Source organism: Oncorhynchus tshawytscha, linkage group LG05 (assembly GCF_018296145.1).
Source record: "Oncorhynchus tshawytscha isolate Ot180627B linkage group LG05, Otsh_v2.0, whole genome shotgun sequence".
NCBI classification, from domain to species: Eukaryota; Metazoa; Chordata; class Actinopteri; order Salmoniformes; family Salmonidae; genus Oncorhynchus; species Oncorhynchus tshawytscha.
In genome coordinates this window covers 71,130,682-71,151,589 of record NC_056433.1, presented here as the reverse complement: position 1 = coordinate 71,151,589, position 20,908 = coordinate 71,130,682, and the positions used below count along the sequence as shown (strand labels likewise).

The window sequence follows — 20,908 nt, the reverse complement described above, 5'->3', positions numbered from 1 at the left end:
TCGGCCTAGTATGGTTCTCAATCAGAGGCAGGTGACATTAGTTGTCTCTGATTGAGAATCATACTTAGGTAGCCTGGGTTTCACTGTTTGTTTGTGGGTGATTGTCTATGTTAGTTGCTTGTGTCAGCTCAGTTCTTATGATAGCTTCACGGTCGTTATTTCTTCATTGTTTTTGTACAGTTTACTTCGTGTTTTTGTCATCTATTAAGTGATGCATTCACACCACGCTGCGCTTTGGTCCGCTTCTTACGACAATCGTGACAGAATCACCCACCACAACAGGACCAAGTGGCGTGGTGACAGGCAGCGGCAGCAGGAGCAGCGCAAGGAGGACTGGACATGGGAGGACGTTTTGGACGGCAAGGGTTGCTACACATGGGAGGAGATCCTGGCGGGAAAGGATTGCCTCCCATGGGAACAGGTGGAGGCAGCTAGGAGAGCAGAGGCAGCCGGAGAGAGGAACCGGCGATACGAGGGAACACTGTTGGCAAGGAAGCCCGAGAGGCAGCCCCAAAAATGTATTGGGGGGGAGCACACAGGAAGTATGGCGAAGCCAGGTAGGAGACCTGCGCCAACTTCCTGTGCTTACCGGAGGGCGAGAGAGACCGGGCAGGCACCGTGTTATGCGGTGGAGCGCACTGTGTCCCCAGTGCGGGTGCATAGCCCGGTGCGGTCCATACCAGCTCCTCGTATCGGCCGGGCTAGAGTGGGCCTCGAGCCAGGTGCCATGAAGCCGGCTCTACGCATCTGGTCTCCAGTGCGTCTCCTGGGGCGGCGTACATGGCACCAGCCTTACGCATGGTGTCCCCGGTTCGCCAGCCTAGTGCGGGCTATTCCACCTCGCCGCACTGGCAGGGCGACCGGGAACATTCAACCAGGTAAGGTTGGGCAGGCTCGGTGCTCAAGTGCTCCAGTGCGCCTGCACGGTCCGGTCTATCCAGTACCACCTCCACGCACCAGCCCTCCGGTGGCAGTCCCCCGCACCAGGCTGTCTCTCCGTCTCATCCCTACAGAGCTCCTCCTTACAGCGCTGCCAGAGCTTCCGCCCCTCAGTCCAGAGGCGCCAGAGCCCCTCAGTCCAGAGGCGCCAGAGCCCCTCAGTCCAGATGCGCCAGAGCCCCTCAGTCCAGCGCTGCCGGAGCCTCCCGCCTGTCCGGCACTGCCGGAGTCATCCTTCACCCCGGCGCTGCCGGAATCTCCCGCCTGTCCGGCGTTGCCGGAGTCAGCCTTCACCCCGGCGCTGCCGGAATCTCCCGTCCATTCGGGACCCATTTCTAGGGTCTCCAGTCCGAGGTCGCCGTGTTTAGGATGCCACGGAGGCGAACAATGAGGCGGAGAAAGACTGTGTTGAAGTGGGGTCCACGTCCCGCGCCAGAGCCGCCACCGCGGACAGACGCCCACCCAGACCCTCCCCTATAGGTTCAGGTTTTGCGGCCGGAGTCCGCACCTTGGGGGGGGGGTGTACTGTCACGTTCTGACCTTTATTTCCTTTGTTTTGTCATTATTTAGTATGGTCAGGGTGTGAGTTGGGGTGGGCAGTCTGTTTGTTTTTCTATGATTTGGGGATTTCTATGTTTCGGCCTAGTATGGTTCTCAATCAGAGGCTACTTAGGTAGCCTGGGTTTCACTGTTGTTTGTGGGTGATTGTCTGTTAGTTGCTTGTGTCAGCTCAGTTCTTATGATAGCTTCACGGTCGTTATTTGTTTATTGTTTTTGTACAGTTTACTTCGTGTTTTTGTCATCTATTAAATAATGCATTCACACCACGCTGCGCTTTGGTCCGCTTCTTACAACGATTGTGACAGTAGCCCTGTTTCTTTGTGTTCTGGAACGTAGCCCTGTTTCTTTGTGTTCTTGAACATATCCCTGTCTTTCATTTTTGTTCATTGATTTCACCTGTGTTAGTTACTCACCTGGTCTCATCAGCTCCTTATTTAGTTCAGTTCATTCTGTTTGTGCCTTTGTGAGGTAATGTTTGATTTGACTCTACGAAGCCTTTTCCTAGCTCATTTGTGAAAAACAGTTATAGCCTTCAGTCCTAGTTTTGATTCACCTGCCTGTTTGCCTACCTGTGTATGACCATTGCCAGCCTGTGACCACAATTCCTGCCTTCTATGAAGGTAAAATCAACACCTGCTGCGTTCTTGCGCATCAATCTACACTTTCTCTATGAGTATTCATTACAAGTGCAGCACGGAACGACGCTAAAATAGTTGTAGGCTTTTGCTTCTAACTTCAATATGCTCTTTAAATAAGACCTACACCATTTTTAACAGTATATCTAAAAATATTTTTATAATGTGACTCTCCAACAATTTACATTTAGAGGATTGGAGGACTCTATATTAATATCTAAGGGGCATTTTACATTATGATCTCTGAATATCCCAGGGACTTTTATATAATTCTAAATTAATTAGTAATAATTGCTTTGTTTAAAAAAGTAATGATATTTTGGAGATTTGTTTTCATTTAACCTAGAGTGAGTGAGGAAAAAGGCCATTCTTGAACATGAGGTGAGACATTCTCACTAATTTGTAAATAAAGCCAGTTTGTTATTTAAAACTATTTATTTCTGGAGAAACCTAACTTGATTATTTAGCAGACATCACTTGCTTATATTAATTCAGTCAACACATGTCTTAAGAATATCATGGAATATATGAACATTTTTGTTTCTCCATGCTTGTCTCAGAGCAGCGCCTAATGGTGCTGAAATAGACATCCACAGTGGGAAGGCTATGTATTCTGTGTCCACTCGTGGTATCTCTTTTCGGTTACACATCCTTGGAATAGCAGAACAGCATAACGGTCCGGGCGGCCCTTGCTGTGCCTGGTGAGCAGTTGGTCAAGTTCTGTTGTCAGAAGAGGAATGGAAATGTCAGGGTGAACCGAAAACCTGACGAACCCGCCACGTACTGTACTGTACTGTCTGCCTGTCAGAGAGGAAAGGAAAGGCTCACAGGTGTGCCTGGCATGGATTGTGACTCCATCTCATTCCTCTCCCTTTTCAACGTGTGAGTGAGTCAATGACTATTCAAGCCATTGACTCACTGATGAATGAAGATGATGGGCGATCGGAAAATGCAGTCTGGAATCTGCTGGCATCATCAACATCAACATCGCTCTAATCACAGAAGACAGTTGAAGAAACTTGAGTGGACTTATGGAAAGGCTCGGTAATATATGTTTTATATATATATATATTTTTTAATTATCAGAACAATTAACGATGTGTTTTCACTTGTTCACTTTTTACTATTCTTTATTTTTAAATATATATTTTTTAATTTTACCCCTTTTTCTCCCCAATTTTGTGGTATCCAATTGTTGTAGTAGCTACTATCTTGTCTCATCGCAACTCCCGTACGTGCTCGGGAGAGACGAAGGTTGAAAGTCATGCGTCCTCCGATACACAACCCAACCAAGCCCCACTGCTTCTTAACACAGCGCGCATCCAACCCGGAAGCCAGCCGCACCAATGCGCCGGAGGAAACACCGTGCACCTGGCCAACTTGGAGTCGCTGGTGCGCGATGAGACAAGGACACCCTTACCGACCAAGCCCTCCCTAACCCGGGCGACGCTAGGCCAATTGTGCGTCGCCCCACGGACCTCCCGGTCGCGGCCGGTTACGATAGAGCCTGGGCGCGAACCCAGGGACTCTGATGGCACAGCTGGCGCTGCAGTACAGCGCCCTTAACCACTGCGCCACCCGGGAGGCCTGTTTTGTACACTTCTGTAGATTCGGCCCAATGATTAGTCTGACAAAGAACTTTGCGTTCAATGCCCAGGCATTGATCAAAGCTGGCGAGACGTTCAATAACGTCATTTAAACAGACGAATCAACCATGGCACCTGAGGAATTGCATCAAAATGGCTACAGAACAAAAGGAAGAAGATCAAGAAGATTAACTAAAACATAAATATGTTGATGAAGAAATGCTGCTTTGAGTTAGAAATGTAACACTTTAAAGTACTTAAGCATCAAATACATTGCAAGATGAGGGATTTTCACAACAGTAGTCAGGCTATAAAAAGTTTATTGTCTTGCTAATAGGAAACATTTGCATGATGGGATACATTCTTTATTGTAACCACAATGTCATACATACATTGACATTGAGACTGGTGTTTTGCGGTACTATTTAATGAAGCTGCCAGTTGAGGACTTGTGAGGCATCTGTTTCTCAAACTAGACACTCTAATTTACATGTCCTCTTGCTCAGTTGTGCACCAGGGCCTCCCACTCCTCTTTATATTCTGGTTAGAGCCAGTTTGCGCTGTTCTGTGAAGGGAGAGGTACATAGCGTTGTACCAGTTCTTCAGTTCCTTGGCAATTTCTCGCATGGAATAGCCTTCGTTTCTCATATCAAGAATAGATTGACGAGTTTCAGAAGAAAGGTCTTTGTTTCTGCCCATTTTGAGCCTATAATTGAACTCACAAATGCTGACGCTCCAGATACTCAACTAGTCTAAAGAAGGACCATTTTATTGCTTCTTTTAAACAACCGTTTTCAGCTGTGACATAATTGCAAAAGGGTTTTCTAATGATCAATTAGCCTTTTAAAGTTATAAACTTGGATTAGCTAACACAACGTGCCATTGGAACACAGGAGTGATGGTTGCTGATAATGGGCCTCTGTACACATATGTAGATATTCCATAAAAAACGTGCCGTTTCCAGCTACAATAGTAATTTACAACATTAACTATGTCTACACTGTATTTCTGATCAATTTGATGTTATTTTAATGGACAAACAAATTGCTTTTCTTTCAAAAACTAGCACATTTCTAAGTGACCCCAAACTTTTGAACTGTAGTATATGTAATTTGGCTTTTTATTCTGGCTTGGCTTTCCCATTGATTTTACCCACACATTGCTTCTCTATAGGTCATGGTTTATGTGTAATGGGTGCAGGATAGTTGGCCATAAGAACACCCATAAGGTTTACCCATAAGGTTAATGGTTGCTCATAAAGCTATGAGTGGAAAGGCCCCCTCCACCTGGCCTCGGTATATTCAGTACTTTTATGGTCCAGCTGGACAACCTCTAACCCCAAGGGTCACTGGCACTCACTGCTCTAACCCCCCATGTCTGTTAATCTATATATTCTTCCTTCACCTCTATCTCTCCATTCTCTCCCATGCTCACACATGCATACACCTGCCTATCTTTCTAAATATCTCTACTTTCTCTCTTTCTCTCACACACCTCTTTCTCTGTCTCTTTCTTTCTCTCTGCACCCCCCTCTTCATGTCCTCTATCACTCTCTCTCTATCTCTCGCTGTTTTCGTAACACTAGCCTTTATCAACTCTGTCTCTCTCTGACAGACAGATCTGTTGTCTGTTCCAACCCAACAGTGTTTAGCAGTGCTGTTCTCCGGGCCCCTGCGTTTGGCACTGAGATAAATGTTTGCCTTTGTGGTCGGACTAAAGATAGCCCAATGTTAATTAGTACCCGTTATAGTGGCATCCTGTAGTATTACATGAGGCTCTGTGTATAGTAGTCCTGTAAGGTGTCATGCTTATCATATGCTACGCTACTTGGATTTGTCCTGAATGATACACCTACGGTATGATATTCATGACAAGTCTAATGTTTCTACTGAATGACAAGTCTTCTGTTTCTACTGAATGATAAGTCCTATGTTTCTACTGAATGATACGTCTACTGTTTCTACTGAATGACAAGTCTTATATTTCTACTGAATGACAAGTCTTATATTTCTACTGAATGACAAGTCTTATATTTCTACTGAATGACAAGTCTTATATTTCTACTGAATGACAAGTCTTATGTTTCTACTGAATGACAAGTCTTCTGTTTCTACTGAATGACAAGTCTTCTGTTTCTACTGAATGACAAGTCTTCTGTTTCTACTGAATGACAAGTCTTGTATTTTTATGTCTTCTAAATAATTTAAAAGTTTAGTCTTCAAGTGCTACAACGTCAGATGGGTTTAATTTCTCTACAGCACTTTAAATGATACAGGTCATTAGAGAACACTCATTGGAGAGAGTCTTATAACCTTGTTGCCCAGTTCTGAGAGAGCAATTATGTTTGTTTTTTAAGGCATGGAGTTGTCCCACTCCTTGTATTTTTTGTTTCTTGGATAGGATAGACAGAGAGGAAAGATATCGGGGAGTTGTGCTGAAATAGTAGGGTGCCAGAATCAAACCCGCGCTGCAGCAGTGTGTGTTTCAGAGACAGCAGCTTAGACCGCTTAACAACCCTAGGCTACAGCAATTCAGTTTAAGTCAAGACAAGAAGCACCAGCAGCAGGCGCCACTGAGCCCCTCAAGGGGCAGGTCTGGCTGGGGCTGTGTAGCCTACAGTTAGTTCAAGCAATTTATAGATCTCCGTATTAACTGTATGGTATTCTGAATGCATGTGGAACCTGAGATGGCATGTTAACTGTCTGCATTGCTGCACTATATAAATCACTGAATTTGAATGTAAATGTGTGTGTGTGTGTTCGTGGGGGCATGGGAGTGTGTGTGTGTGTGTTTGTCTGTGTGTTGACAGATGAAAGACAGTATAACCTGACACAGTTTGCTAGTGGTTGTACTTAATCTTGCCTGGAATCTCCATCAGAAGATTCCTGTGGGATCTATCAGAAGGTCACAGCTCTGTGTGTGTGTTCTATTTTGTATTTTATTGAACCTTTATTTAACTAGGCAAGTCAGTTAAGAACAAGTTCTTGTTAACAGTGATGGCCTACCCCGGGTCAAACCTGGATGACGCTGGGCCAATTGTGCGCTGCCCTATGGGACTCCCAATCACGGCCGGCTGTGATACAGCCTGGAATCTAACCAGGGTCTGTAGTGACGCCTCTAGCACTAAGATGCAGTGTGTGTGTGTGTGTGTGTGTGTGTGTTGGATACACTGAGCTGAGTCTGAGCGTGAAAGCTGTCTGACCATCATGGGCAATGTTTTGTGCATGCATGCATGGACTAAGGTTTATCTTCCACAAATACCAAAATGCAGGGATTTGATATCATCTGTGGTGTGAAATAAGACGTGTTTTGATACCGTCTGTCTGTGGTTAAAGATGCACTCCACGATCATGAGAACAACAAATTCGTAACATATAGTACAAATTGGATTTGTAACATACGAAATGGATGATGTAGTACACAAAAAACAGGGATCGCTTTTGGCTGGTGAGCACCACTTTCAAAACTACTGGCTGAAATTATACAAAAATTTGATAGGGCATCTTTTAAAGACGTCCTCCTGTGATTTCTGAACTTTTCCTGTTGAAGTGATATCCCAGGGCGGCAGGTAGCTTAGCGCTTAAGTGCGTTCGGCCAGTAACCGAAAGGTCACTGGTTTGAATCCTCAAGCTGGCAAGGTGGGAAATCTGCTGTTCTGGCCTTGAGCAGTACAGTTCACCCCCAACAACTGCTCCCTGGGTGTTGATAATGTCCATAAAAGCAGACCACCTGTCTCTCTGATTAAGAGGGGTTAAATACGGAAGACACATTTCAGTTGAATGCATTCAGTTGTGCAACTAGGTATCCCCTTTCTCTAAATATAGTAAATTACACACTTTAAAGGGAAGAAAAATATTGCAAACTTCAAGGAGTACGGCATTCAGTGAGTTGGTTTGATGGGAAGTCATGATGTCATCGGCTTCCCCCTTGCTTGAGGAACATTAGAGGAGCAATAGAGAACAAAAGAAGAAAGGCCCCCGCCCCACTGGTGCTATGTCATGACTTACCTGGACCACCTATTGAGATGTGCCTTTGTTAAGTGAGGTGAAAAGGAGACTGGTGTGACACTTTAAGTGAGGTGTTGATATGCCACAGCTATTTGATGCTGGTGGTTGAGATCACCACTATTGGTTAGGAAATGCCTACTAGTCTGCACTGACATCATCCGATATGAACTTCAAATTTAGCCTTTGTGATTCTGTGGTGAAAGAGTGTGTATCGTTTTCACTGAATCCGTTGACTGAGGTTAGACTAAGCGTTTTGATGCATGGGCACAGAATTCTGAGTGACACTCCACGGCAGTGGTGCACTAGGTGACAGAAAAACACGGCGGTCACTTTGCCAATGCAGGATGAGGTCTCGGGCATCACAGGCACCTGTCTCTGGCTACGTCCCAAATGGCACCCTATTCTCTATATAGTTCACTACTTTTGACCAGGGCCCAATGGCACACTATTTCCTTTATAACCGGTGAAAAGTAGTGTATTGCATAGGAAAAAGGATGCAATTTGGGACACAACTCACTCCTGTCACCAGAGAGATTTCAACAGTTGTATCAAACATGCAGCACCTGATTCAGTTTCTTGTAAAGAGGACATTCACTTCTAGGGAGATTAATTCCATAAACATTTGGTGAGCTGTAGTGTCCAGTGACCCATCCTGAACTATTCACCTCAAGCACTATTCAGTAACACACAAATAAGCGCGTACGTGGGCACAAACACACACGCACACTTGGTGCAGATAACTTAAACCAGCTCTAATAACCTACCTGTGGTCTTATATAGATGGGCTAGCCTGTCCTTACAGACTGATGTTCAGAACAGGTAAGCTGTCCTAGAGCTCTAATAACCTTCCCGTGGTCAATTATAGAGATGGCTAGCCTCTCCTTACAGACTGATGTTCAGAACAGGTAAGCTGTCCTGGAGCTCTAATAACCTTCCTGTGGTCAATTATAGAGATGGCTAGCCTGTCCTTACAGACTGATGTTCAGAACAGGTAAGCTGCCCTATAGAGCTCTAATAACCTTCCTGTGGTCTAATATAGACGGCTAGCCTCTCCTTACAGACTGATGTTCAGAACAGGTAAGCTGTCCAAGAGCTCTAATAACCTTCCTGTGGTCTAATATAGATGGCTAGCCTCTCCTTACAGACGGATGTTCAGAACAGGTAAGCTGTCCTGGAGCTTGGCTTTATCTTAACTCTTTCACTGTTATTCTGTAACAAACTGATCATCATGTACTTGTTTATTCTCTTTCAAGGAAACGTTTTGTTGGTGGTTTGAAGTAGGTGTGTTTTCTTCCACTACCTAGCCTACTACCTGATTTAGTCTTTTATTCCCTCGCTGTGTATCTCAAATGGCACCCTCTTCCCTACATAGTGCACTACTTTTGACCAGAGTCCTATGGTCCCTGGTCATACGTAATACCCTATGTATGGAAGGGGGTGCCATTTGAGACACAACCTGTGTCTCGTGGTGTCACAGCATTGTGTCAACTCTACAGCAGCCTGATCGCCAGGCTTTAGGGAATAGACTAATCTGTAGGCCTTCATTTGTTTAGTCATTTGTGATGGGAGCTTATAAGCGTGTGTGTGAGACACAGATCAGGGTGTCCCTAAACGTCCCCTGTTAGAGCACGTTGGGAGTTAAATAACTAAAACCAGGAAGAATCCCAGGTGCTGTCCACATGACCTTATGATAGGCTTGAACTGTATGCATCACAGCAGGGTCATGCATAAGCCATAATAACAATGAGGACTGCTTCTAAACGTCAGACACTCTTCGAGAATGGACATGGGATCGTGTTTATATCCTGACCCTTCAGTAGTTTCCTCACCACCATACTAGACTGATCCCAGATCTGTCTGTCATTTCATCTCCTTGTCACTCATTGTCATGCGTTCAGACATCACAAACAGATCTGGAATCAGGCTATCAACATACACCTATCTGAAGTTGATTTTATCCCCCATTGTGAGTATTGTTCCTCTCAATATAACATCCCCAAAATTCATTCAAAGTTTTTAACTTTTGACGGCCATTTTTGCAGTGGTAGTGTAGCTGCTGTTCTTTTCAAAGGACCCTGCCCGAGCTATGTGATGTCTGTAGCACTTATCTTGCTTTTACTCACAGGATAGTTTGCCAACTTTACTCAAGTCTTCCAAATGTCTGAATTTGACAGGTGTTGCTCGCGGTTTGAGCAAGAAAACAATAATTGATTCGATAAATTGAACGAAGTGCTGCGCATAGACTATATGTATAGGACCTACATGTATCGACTTTGCGAATTAATTGAAAATCGCAACATGTCTCTTGAAAAAATATTGCGCCTCTGGAATAACGTACATTCTGGGGTAATTAATACATAACCAACGTTCTCTATTAATACTAGTCCAGTACAAATAGGGATATAGCCTTAATAATAACTCCTGCAGAATTAATCATTTATTTCAGTAAAATTAAACACCAAATGTAGGCAAAATTTGGACTTGGGAACAGGAGTGGAGAAATATGTTTTCTTTATTTCTGCATCTTGAGAGAATGAAATGCTCAGTTAGATACCATCTGTAAAGGTGCTGTCTTCATCATATACGTATAATAAAAGCTGATAGTATTTCAAACATATAAAATATGCATCGAAGCCGAACTGAAATATTATCAGAAACACATTGGGTCGTTTTCACAGCTTTATTTTTCCTTACAACCGGTCAAACGTCATTTGGACATTTTGCACAGAAACCCTTTCCCGTTTTTTTGTTGCTTTATTGCATTTTCTCCCCAGTTCCTAAACATCTTTGCTCCACGAAAGATGACAGAGAACTTGACTGTCAACTAGATTGAATTATTCATTCTATCGATCTATTACATTGAGCAAGGGTTTATTTAGTCTTCTAGGGCAACATATAATAACAAAAGAGAAGCTGCGTGTATCTAATTCTAGACAAGATGACAAACAAATAACATACCAAAATGTTGGAAATTATATGCAGAAACATATCTAAATCAGGCAACAACTAAAAATCCTGAACCCCCTGTCAAAAAATAATTATGCAGTCTGTGGCCTACAGCGCATTTTATTTGCTGGTTAGGGTTGGGTGCGGGCGTCATATATTCACTTTATCACGTGTAGTAGGACGGTCGCAGGTGGGTTATTAGCAATTGCGGGCGGGGTGCGGGTGAACAAACAGTTGACCCGCGAACCAGTAATGTGGATGTGCTGCGCTTTAGTCAGAGGGTTTTGTTAATGTACGCTGTCTGCACAAATTCTAAGAGGAACGCACCTCCTGCCCCCTTAACTGATAAAGGGTAAGGGGCTCATGTACAATATTCTGACCATCGTCTTTGAAAGGTATAATGGACGAACCAGGCCATCTTGACCCAGTAGACTGACAGAGGCTCATTCATGCATCATGTCCAAGGTGTACCAATACATATCACACTCTGTACAGGATTCCCTCTAGTGGACATGTCCGTGTATACACATCTTGAAATGACACTATAGGGGGTTGTCGTCACAAATATCAAGGAAAGAGATACATTTTAAAGTTAAACACATCTGTCTCTCTATACTGTGGGTGGTATGTGTTTAATAGTCAGAGTAAGAATACGGAACGTGGAATATATCAGAAATTACTGACAGGTTTGGAACATCTTCAGTTCAGCTTGATCACTCTAGCAAACCACAACTGACATTTTCATGGGTTATGATTGATTGTGTTTGGCTGCCTCTGGCCTCCCTTGTCTCTCTCTCCTCTCCTCCCCTTCATCTCCCTCTCTTTCTCTCTCTTGCTCTCTCTCTCTCTCTACCTCCCTCCTAACTCTCCCCTCCTCCCCTTCATCTCCCTCTCTTGCTCTCTCTCTACCTCCCTCCTAACTCTCCCCTCCTCTCTCCCTCCTCTCCCCCTTCTCTACTGTGTGTCTGTGTTGAGTCCTAATTCCTGAAGAGGCCTGACAGTCTAAAACCTTTTTGGTATATTTTCCTTCGGGTCTACAGTGAGTCTATTGGAGAGCTCCGGTACTGTGGGAGAGCAAGAGTGACCTCAGCTGAGAGAGAGGCGGGAGAGAGGGGAGGAAAGAGAGGTGGGTGGAAAGGGAGGGTGGGGCGAGGCATTGATAGAGAGAATCAGCCATGTTTGTTCTCCATTGGTTGCCGTAGGTTACCTCCTTTGGAGAGACTGGTAAGAAAGAAAAGGGTGGAGACCGAAACACGACAGAGACAGAAACTCACATGCCGCCTATGTGTGGGTGTACAAGGAGGCAGGAGGCAGGAACTAGAGGGGACAAAAGTCACCTGGCTGCACAGTAATGGTGGGTTCTGTCAAGGTGTGGCTGGCAATGACTTCTGTCTATTCTGACTGCTATGAAGTTGTGTATGTGTTAATCATTTAAAAGTCAAGACCCACACTACAAAACGTAGAAGCCCACCATTTCACATATGCTGATGTTGAGGTGGTCCTGGAGATAATGAATATAAGGTTGAACATTTTGGAATGTCCCTATAAAAAACTCAAGCTGGGTGTCAATTGTTCCCTGGGCCATATTCAGGAAAGAGGCTCCTGTTTGGATAATCTGAATCAGAGACTGAAGAGGAAACAACACATGTCACTCGCTCCTTATTTCTGGTTCAGTTAACTAAGCAGACCAGACACAGATGCTCATCCAAGACAGGTCATCTGTGATACAAGTCAGTATTTGACGTTCATCCACGTCTCAGGATGTCGGGAGATGACATGGAAACCGGCCACTGGGGCGACAGTGAGCGCTGTTACCTTCAAGTAGGCTTTGGCTTTGTTAAGGTAATGTGGGCAGAGATGACTTTTGGGTGTAAGCATCTGCCTCCGGTTACAAAGGTTGCATGTTCTAATCCAACGATAGAAAGTTGTTTTAGATTACCTCAACCATTCAGAGTTAATGCCTAATCTTAAGAATTTGGAGTTAATACCTAAATTTAACATTGGAAGGATAAAGAGAAGTAACCTAACACTTAGAAATTTGACGTTTGGAACACCTTCGAAATCTGACGTTTGAGAAACATGGATGAAAGTCTAAATCTGAAGTGAGAATGTGAGAGCTTGTTAGCTAATGCATTGGAGCTGATGATTTATGTATAAACTGGATGACAGACAAGGGGTGCTGTGTTTTCAAGCCATCGCGCCTCCATCTTGGCACTCCCCCACTATTTGAAAGGGCTGAGGCTACAAATACGGCATTTGGCCCCGTCCCACACTTCTGGAAACGTCTTACTCTAATCTAAGTATCTGAATCATGTTCTGTGCATGTAATCTTTATAGTTAAGCTGCCATAACGCCAGCAGGCTGCCCCCTGTTTAGCCAATGTTTGCAATGATGATGAAAAAATTACCTTAAATCAATATTAACTGCCTGTCTGTGTTTTGTTTGTTTGATATGCTGTGCATGCTACATATGTAAGATGTATAGGCTACCGTACACTACATGACCAAAAGTATGTGGACACCTGCTAGTCGAACATCTCATTCCAAAACCATGGGCATTAGTATGGAGTTGGCTCCCCCTTTGCTGCTATTAATGCCTCCACTCTTCTGGGAAGGCTTTCCACCAGATGCCGGCCAGTCAAGGTCTTTGACACTGATCTCGACAAACCATTTCTGTATGGACCTTGCTTTGTGCACGGGGGCATTGTCATGCTGAAACAGGAAAGGGCCTTCCCTAAACTGTTGCCACAAAGTTGGAAGCACAGAATTGTCTAAATGTCATTATTCCTCCTCCACCAAACCTTACAGTTGGTACTATGCATTCGGGCAGGTAGCGTTCTCCTGGCATCCGCCAAACCCATGTTTGTCTGTCTGACTGCTAGATAGAGAAGCGTGATTCATCACTCCAGAGAATGCAATTCCACTGCTCCGGAGTCCAATAACGACGAGATTTACACCATTCCAGCTGACATTTGGCATTGCGCATGGTGATCTTAGGCTTGTGTGTCGCTGCTCGGCCATGGAAACCCATTTAAGGAAGCTCCCGCCTAACAGTTGTTGTGCTGACGCTGCTTCCAGAGGCAGTTTGGAACTCGGTAGTGAGTGATGCAACCAAGGACAGATTATTTTTACGCTCTACCGCTCATTATTCTTAGTGGTGATGGCCTACTTTTTGGACACTTATTGCATGCTTTTTTGGAGGGGGGGTTCTATACTATGCCCTATGTACAATTATAGAAATGATGCAGTCCCTGAAAGTCCTTGAATTTGGCAAGCCAATGTCTTTATGAACCCTGCATAAAGATGTCTAGTCCAAGGCCTATGTTGTATAGGTGGAGTTATGTGCCAATTTGCATATATTCACTTTTATTCCTCTAAGTACATCTAGAAATGTATGAAAATCCTTTTCATTTTTGTTTCAAACCATTATGAAATGTTGATCCCAATGTCACACATTGGCCCCATTATTTATAGATAGATCTATATACAACATTGATTGGTGCCAATGGCAGAGCCACCCGGGCCGCAACCCATCCATTTTACGGTTTGAGTGGGACATCTGATTCCACAAATAGCAGTGAACTGTAACCTTTTATGGCTGCGCGTGCTCAAGACAAGGGGTGGGCGTTGGAGAGATTGCACAGGGAGAAATGTTTGGAGAACGGGAGCGATTGGAGAAAAGGACATAAGGAAGAAAGTGGAGCATATTATGAATAAACATGGAGTGGGGGATTACACAGGTCTTCTAAAAGATCTGGTGAAAGAAGATGATGTACAAGACAAAAAGGAGAACAGCAGAAATGGTTGAGAAAATATGGAACCAGGGGTTTCACAGAACTTTTGGAAGAACTTGAAGAAATGGAGAGGGACGAGAGTGAAGATGAATTAGATGTGGCGGCAGGTGCAGTGTAGCAGTGTGGAAAGGAAGGTTGGCGTCAACTGCAAAGAGGGATACGTAATTCCAGTAGCTCAGATTTGGAACCTGGCGAGAGTGAGGATGAAGTTTCTGCAATGAGGACCACCTCGGTCCGAGGATGTAAAGCATGATTCTAGTCCAGTTTTTATTTATTTAACCTTTATGTAACTAGGCAAGTCCGTTTTCCTTTTCTCCAATTTTATTGTACCTTTTCACGAAGAATTTAATGTAGGTAGGCCATGAATGGCCTCACACTCCAGTACAGTAGTTGGCGGTGTATGCACCTTAAAGGAGACGCGAGCCGCCAACAAAATCCCAAAGAAGAAGAAGAAGAAAAGTGGGACATCTTCATTTATCAATCATCTTTGGCCTATATGTCTGTAGGGTTGATTTTCCAGAGGAACACACGTCCAGTAGGTAGTAAGTAGTAGCCTGGTGAGAAATACATGTCATTTATCAATAGACGAACTGACTTCCGCAAAGGTAGCATGTAATTCAGGACAAGCCTGTCCAGTCCCCACCTCGAGAACCCATGTGGGCAGTGGGCTGAAGGCCAAGTCCCCACCCGGTTTTATTGCACAAGTAGAGCAGTGAGTATGATATATAAAAGACGCGCTAAATGATTTGGGATAATGCGGCATATTCACAGCGCTTTTTTTTGTAGTTATCTCAGGAGTAAGGGGTAGTTTCGGTCTTTACTTCTGTTTTTGTTTCTTTCACTGGAATTGCGCGTTTTCGATCTTTTCACACAGAGAGAAGCAGAAGGGTTGGTCTATATACTTTTTTTCTAATCCAAAAAACAACACACATTTGTGAGATTTGAAGGCTCAAGTTTTGTTTTCAGCAGTTTATCTTTTTAGTTACATTATCCTCTGCTTCCTGGTTGCCCCCGACTAGAATAATATAGGCGTTTTATGGATATTTTGCCTGCCGATTGTATCTTTTCTATAGCAATTGATATGCGATCACATAGTGCCGAATTAAAATTGATGATTACATTCTACCATCGCCATTTCACTATTGCCAATGTCATTGAGTAGGATATACAGTGCAAACTAAAGAGAATATGATTAGGAGCAAAACTTTTATTTCCTGTATGAGATGTGATGACAGACCCCAAAAGATCTTTCACTAAAGATGCCGCAAAAATTATTATTGTCACATTCAAATCAGTGTCCGACTAGTCTGCATATGTCCAGTGGTGGAACAACTGTGATACTTGAGTAAAAGTAAAGATATCTTAATAGAAAATGACTCAAGTAAAATACTCTTGAGTAAAAGTCTAAAAGTATTTGGTTTAAAATGTACCGAAGTATCAAATGTAATTGCTAAAATATACCTAAGTATCAAAAGTAGAAGTATAAATACTTTTTTATTCCTTATTTTAAGCAAACCAAACGGCACCATTTACTTGTTTTTTATTTATTTACTGATAGCCATGGGCACACTCCAACATTCAGACATAATTTATAAACGAATCATGTGTTAAGTGAGTCTGTCAGAACAGAGGCAGTAGGGATGACCAGGGATGTTTGGTTGATAAGTGTGTGAATTAGATTATTTCCCTGTCCTGCTAAGCATTCAAAATGTAATGTGTACTTTTTGGTGCCAGGGAAAATGTATGGAGTAAAAAAGTACCCTATTTTCTTAAGGAATGTATAAGTAGTCAAACATGTAAATAGTGAAGTACAGATACTTCTTATGTAGTTTTTGGGGGTATTTTAAAGTATTTTTTACCTAAGTACTTTACACCACTGCATATGTCAAACATTGCTTTCGTCCGTTCTCCGGCAGACCAGTCATCAGCCATGGCATCTCTCAGCAGCTCTAACACAGCCTTTGCCTTGGAGCTGTACCACACTCTGGGTCAGACCAACACAGGGAATATCTTCATCTCCCCATTCAGTATCAGCTCAGCTCTGGCCATGGTCTACCTGGGGGCTAAAAGAGACACAGCTGCTCAGATGGCAAAGGTAATACACAGAGAAAAACACACTTACATAGATAGATAGATAGATAGATAGATAGATATATATATATATATATATATATATATATATATACACACCCTTATAGTAGGTAACATGAAGCTTTGTACTCATTAGGCCTATTCTCCAGACATCTGATAACGTGACAGGGTGTGTGTCTATATGTAGAATACAAACTGATTAGAGCTGCTCGGCTTGTACTTTAGACTGTAGGACAGCAGTTTATACCTCTGGGAACACACAGCAACATAGTAACCATGGAGAGGGCTATAAACCCACAGGTTACTCCCTCCTGCGCCCCAAATCGCACCCTATTCCTTATGTAGTGCACTACTTTTGACCCGGTTTCCCAAAGGCATCTTAAGGCTAAGTTCATCTTTATAACCATTCTAACAATGAACTTAGCCTTAAGCGGCTTTTGGGAAACTGCCCCTGGTCAAAATAAGTGCACAATGGAGGAAATAGCTTGCCATTTGGGAAGCACACCCTCAGTCAGTCAGAATCCAAGCAATGCTGTAAATCCACAGTAGCGTACATGGCATCAGGACTGTCTGTTTGTATTTGAAAGGTACTCTGCACTCTTTTACCTTTTATGTACACAGTCGAAGCTTTATTCATTATCATTGCTATAATCATCACTATTATCATCAATGTCATCATTAGAATCATCTTTCTTCTCTCTGAATCTTCCCCAGGCTCTGTCATTCAACTTCACCAAAGACATTCACACAGATTTCCAGACACTCAATGCAGATATCAACTCTCCCTCTGCAACTTACATCCTGAAACTGGCCAATCGCCTGTATGGAGAGAAGACCTGCAACTTCCTGACCGTGAGTTTCACTATAAACTATACTATTTATGCAAGTAACAGTCCCTTTACATGTGTTCTCTTTCATTTTGCTTCAGTATAGCATTGGACAAAATACCTGCAAATCAGACTTTTGCTATTATATTATCAATCAATGAATACATTTTTACTATTGATTTTAAACTGGATGGTTCGAGCCCTGTTTGCTGATTGTCTGACGGCTGTGGTATTTCAGACCAGTTATGACAAAACATGTATTTTTACTGCTCTAATTACATTGGTAACCAGTTTATAATAGTAATAAGGCACCTCAGGGGTTTGTGGTATATGGCCAATATACCATGGCAAGGGAGGTATCCAGGCACTTAGCGTTGTGTTGTGCCTAAGAACAGCCCTTAGCTGTGATATATTGGCCATATAACCCCCCTCAGGTTTTAATGCTTAACTATACATCTGCATACATGAGGCTAGTTAATCTTATGGAACCGTTTCACTCTGCCATAGGAGTTCTTAGAATCCACCCAGACATTCTACTAATCTATACAATCTTATTACATTTACAGGCATACAGGGGTAATAATGACATACCCAACGTTCTCTAATAATACTAGTCCTGTGCGAAAATGGTTTTATTGAGACGGACTGTGCTATTACTGTCTGCTGTCTGAGAATCCACCCAGACGTTATACTGTACTTCTCTTTACTTTTATTGAACTGTTTCACTCTGATGTAGGAGTTCTTAGAATCCACCCAGAAGTTCTACGGTGCAGATATGAAGGCAGTGGACTTCCTCGGAGCAGCAGAGGAGACCAGAGGACAGATCAACAGCTGGGTGGAGCAGCAGACGGAAAGTATCATCATTTACTATATCAATCAGTTAACCAATCACATGTATTATCCCAGCTGGGAAATGTGTAGTGCAATACATTGGAGGGGACACCAAAAATGCAACAACATACACTTAACACATACTAGATTAAAAAACAGCAACTATCAGATCTGTAACCAGGATCAGCTAACATGGAACTGAACATGTGATGAATAAATCCGTCTATGCCTACCGACAGCATTAAAGCCAGATGGGACCTCTGGTTTCAGAGCTGCTTTGGGTTTAGTTTGTTTAAGTGTGTGTGTGTGTGTGTGTGTGCGTGAACGTGTGTGCGTTTACAGATAAAATCAAAGATCTGCTGAAGCAAGGGACAGTCAGTGGTTTGACAAGGCTGGCTCTAGTCAATGCCATCTACTTCAAAGGAAACTGGTTGAACAGATTTGACCAGAAAGACACCAAAGAGATGACCTTCAAAATAAACCAGGTAGATATTGGCAGTAATATTTAGATAGATATTTATGCTCAGTAATGGAATTATAATATAATGATTTACTGTATAATAGGATTATATACTAAACTGCTAGAAGATATGGTTCTATTTAAAACCAAATGATTCGCTTCACATGGGCCTTTTTTTTAGCAGTGGTACAGGCACAAGTTTGACACATTTATGCGTCATCCAAGAGGCCAAACAAACTTTCAAGTTATACTGTATAGGCCTATTGGGAGTTATATGGTTCAGATGAACTCATTCTCCTTGTCTATAATAATCTGTTTTTTCAGAGTGAGAGCAAGCCAGTTCAGATGATGCACCAGATAAAGAAGTTCCCCTTTAACTATGTCCCAGACTACAACCTCCAGATCGTGGAGCTTCCCTATGTGGACGAGGAGCTCAGTATGTTTGTCCTGCTGCCTGAGGAGGCCACTGACGGATCTGATCCTCTCGTGAAGGTATACTGTACACAGCCTCCTATAACTGCATAGTTGATTGATGCGTGGGGTGTTTGTCTTTCACACCAGCGACCAGGTTTCCCTTCCCTGTCCCTCTGTTTCCTACACTACAAGACACTGGTTTCCTTACCCTGTAAGCAGCCAATTGACAAGGTATGACAGCAATCCATGCTTTGGTTTTGAATCCAAATGCTAACGCTTTAGAATATGTGGCCCAAAACCAATGCAAGTCAGCATTTTTTGCGCATCATTTGCCACTAGATGTATACTTGGGTCAGGCTTGTATACTTGGGTCACTCCATACATCAGATGATAAATGATACTGTAGTCGTGTTTTCAGCAGCCTACCCGCTCTCCAGCTAAATGGCACACAGAGTTAAAGCACAGTCAATATAGTGAAAAAGAGTAGCGTTGAAACACAGTTAAAACACAGTCAGTATATAGAATAAGTAGCATTGACAACACTCCATACATCAGATGATAAATGATACTGTAGTCGTGTTTTCAGCAGCCTACCCGCTCTCCAGCTAAATGGCACACAGAGTTAAAGCACAGTCAATATAGTGAAAAAGAGTAGCGTTGAAACACAGTTAAAACACAGTCAGTATATAGAATAAGTAGCATTGACAACACTCCATACATCAGATGATAAATGATACTGTAGTCGTGTTTTCAGCAGCCTACCCGGAAAACACGACTACAGTATCATTTATCATCTGATGTATGGAGTGTTGTCAATGCTACTTATTCTATATACTGACTGTGTTTTAACTGTGTTTCAACGCTACTCTTTTTCACTATATTGACTGTGCTTTAACTCTGTGTGCCATTTAGCTGGAGAGCGAGCTGACCATGGAGAAACTGGACGAGTGGACCACCAGGTCCAACATGGACACAGGCACGGACATCATAGTTTATCTGCCCAAGTTCAAACTGGAGGAGGACTACGAGCTGAATGATCCCCTGGTCCAGATGGGCATGAAGGATGTGTTCGTCGGGGGCATGGCCGACCTGTCTGGGATGAATGGGAAGGGGGGGCTCTTCCTGTCTACGGTGGCCCATAAGGCCTTTGTGGAGGTGAACGAGGAGGGGACGGAGGCTGCAGCCGCCACTGCTGGGATGATAGCGTTCTGTATGTTCCGAGAGGAACACTTCACGGCTGATCACCCCTTCCTCTTCTTCATCAGGCACAATAAGACCAAAAGCATCCTCTTCCTTGGGAGGTTCTCCTCTCCTCAGTAGAATAGTAGTTAAAACTAGTAGAGGATTTAACATAATTTACAACAATTATTTGACAGGGGCATTTAACATCAATGAACATTTCTGTAAATGTGCCATATTTAGCCAGGTAGCTATTTCCATTAGCACTTGATTTAATCCACTATAAAACCAAATAAAGGAGAATGTCTAAATGACTTGTCTGTTTGGACAGTATCATTGTGTGTGACCTTAGTTCCCTTAAACATTGTTATGGTTCTGAGATTTTAAACTGGATGGTTCGAGCCCAGATAGATGGGAGTGCTAAAATCTAGTGTATACAGGGCCTTACCCCAATCTATCTCCTTAATGCTGAGTGCCAAGTAGAGACGCACCGGGTACCATTTTTACAGTCTTTGGAATGACTTGGCTGGGAATCAATCCCCCAACCTCAGGAGGCTAAAGAAATTTGGCTTGGCCCCTAAGACTCTCACAAACTTTTACAGATGCACTATGTCGTGTCTTTGGCATCATTAAAATTAA

The 20,908-nt window shown here is 43.2% G+C and overlaps 1 protein-coding gene across 6 annotated transcripts; it reads left to right on the top strand.

The window, feature by feature from the left end:
- The first annotated feature begins 1,984 nt into the window (after positions 1-1,984).
- On the top strand, positions 1,985-20,583 carry LOC112251304 (leukocyte elastase inhibitor). 6 transcript variants are annotated; one of them, XM_024422223.2, is made up of 7 exons: positions 1,985-2,120; positions 16,384-16,562; positions 17,273-17,410; positions 18,122-18,239; positions 18,559-18,701; positions 19,001-19,168; positions 20,003-20,583. In XM_024422223.2, exons 2-7 carry the CDS (start codon positions 16,398-16,400, stop codon positions 20,408-20,410), a joined length of 1,140 nt encoding a protein of 379 aa, XP_024277991.1. In that variant the 5' UTR covers positions 1,985-2,120; positions 16,384-16,397; the 3' UTR covers positions 20,411-20,583. The 6 variants fall into 6 exon arrangements, with proteins under 6 accessions (XP_024277991.1, XP_024277989.1, XP_024277993.1 ...); XM_024422221.2 differs by lacking the exon at positions 1,985-2,120 and adding an exon at positions 14,875-15,009; XM_024422225.2 differs by lacking the exon at positions 1,985-2,120 and adding an exon at positions 14,897-15,002.
- The last annotated feature ends 325 nt before the right edge of the window (positions 20,584-20,908 follow it).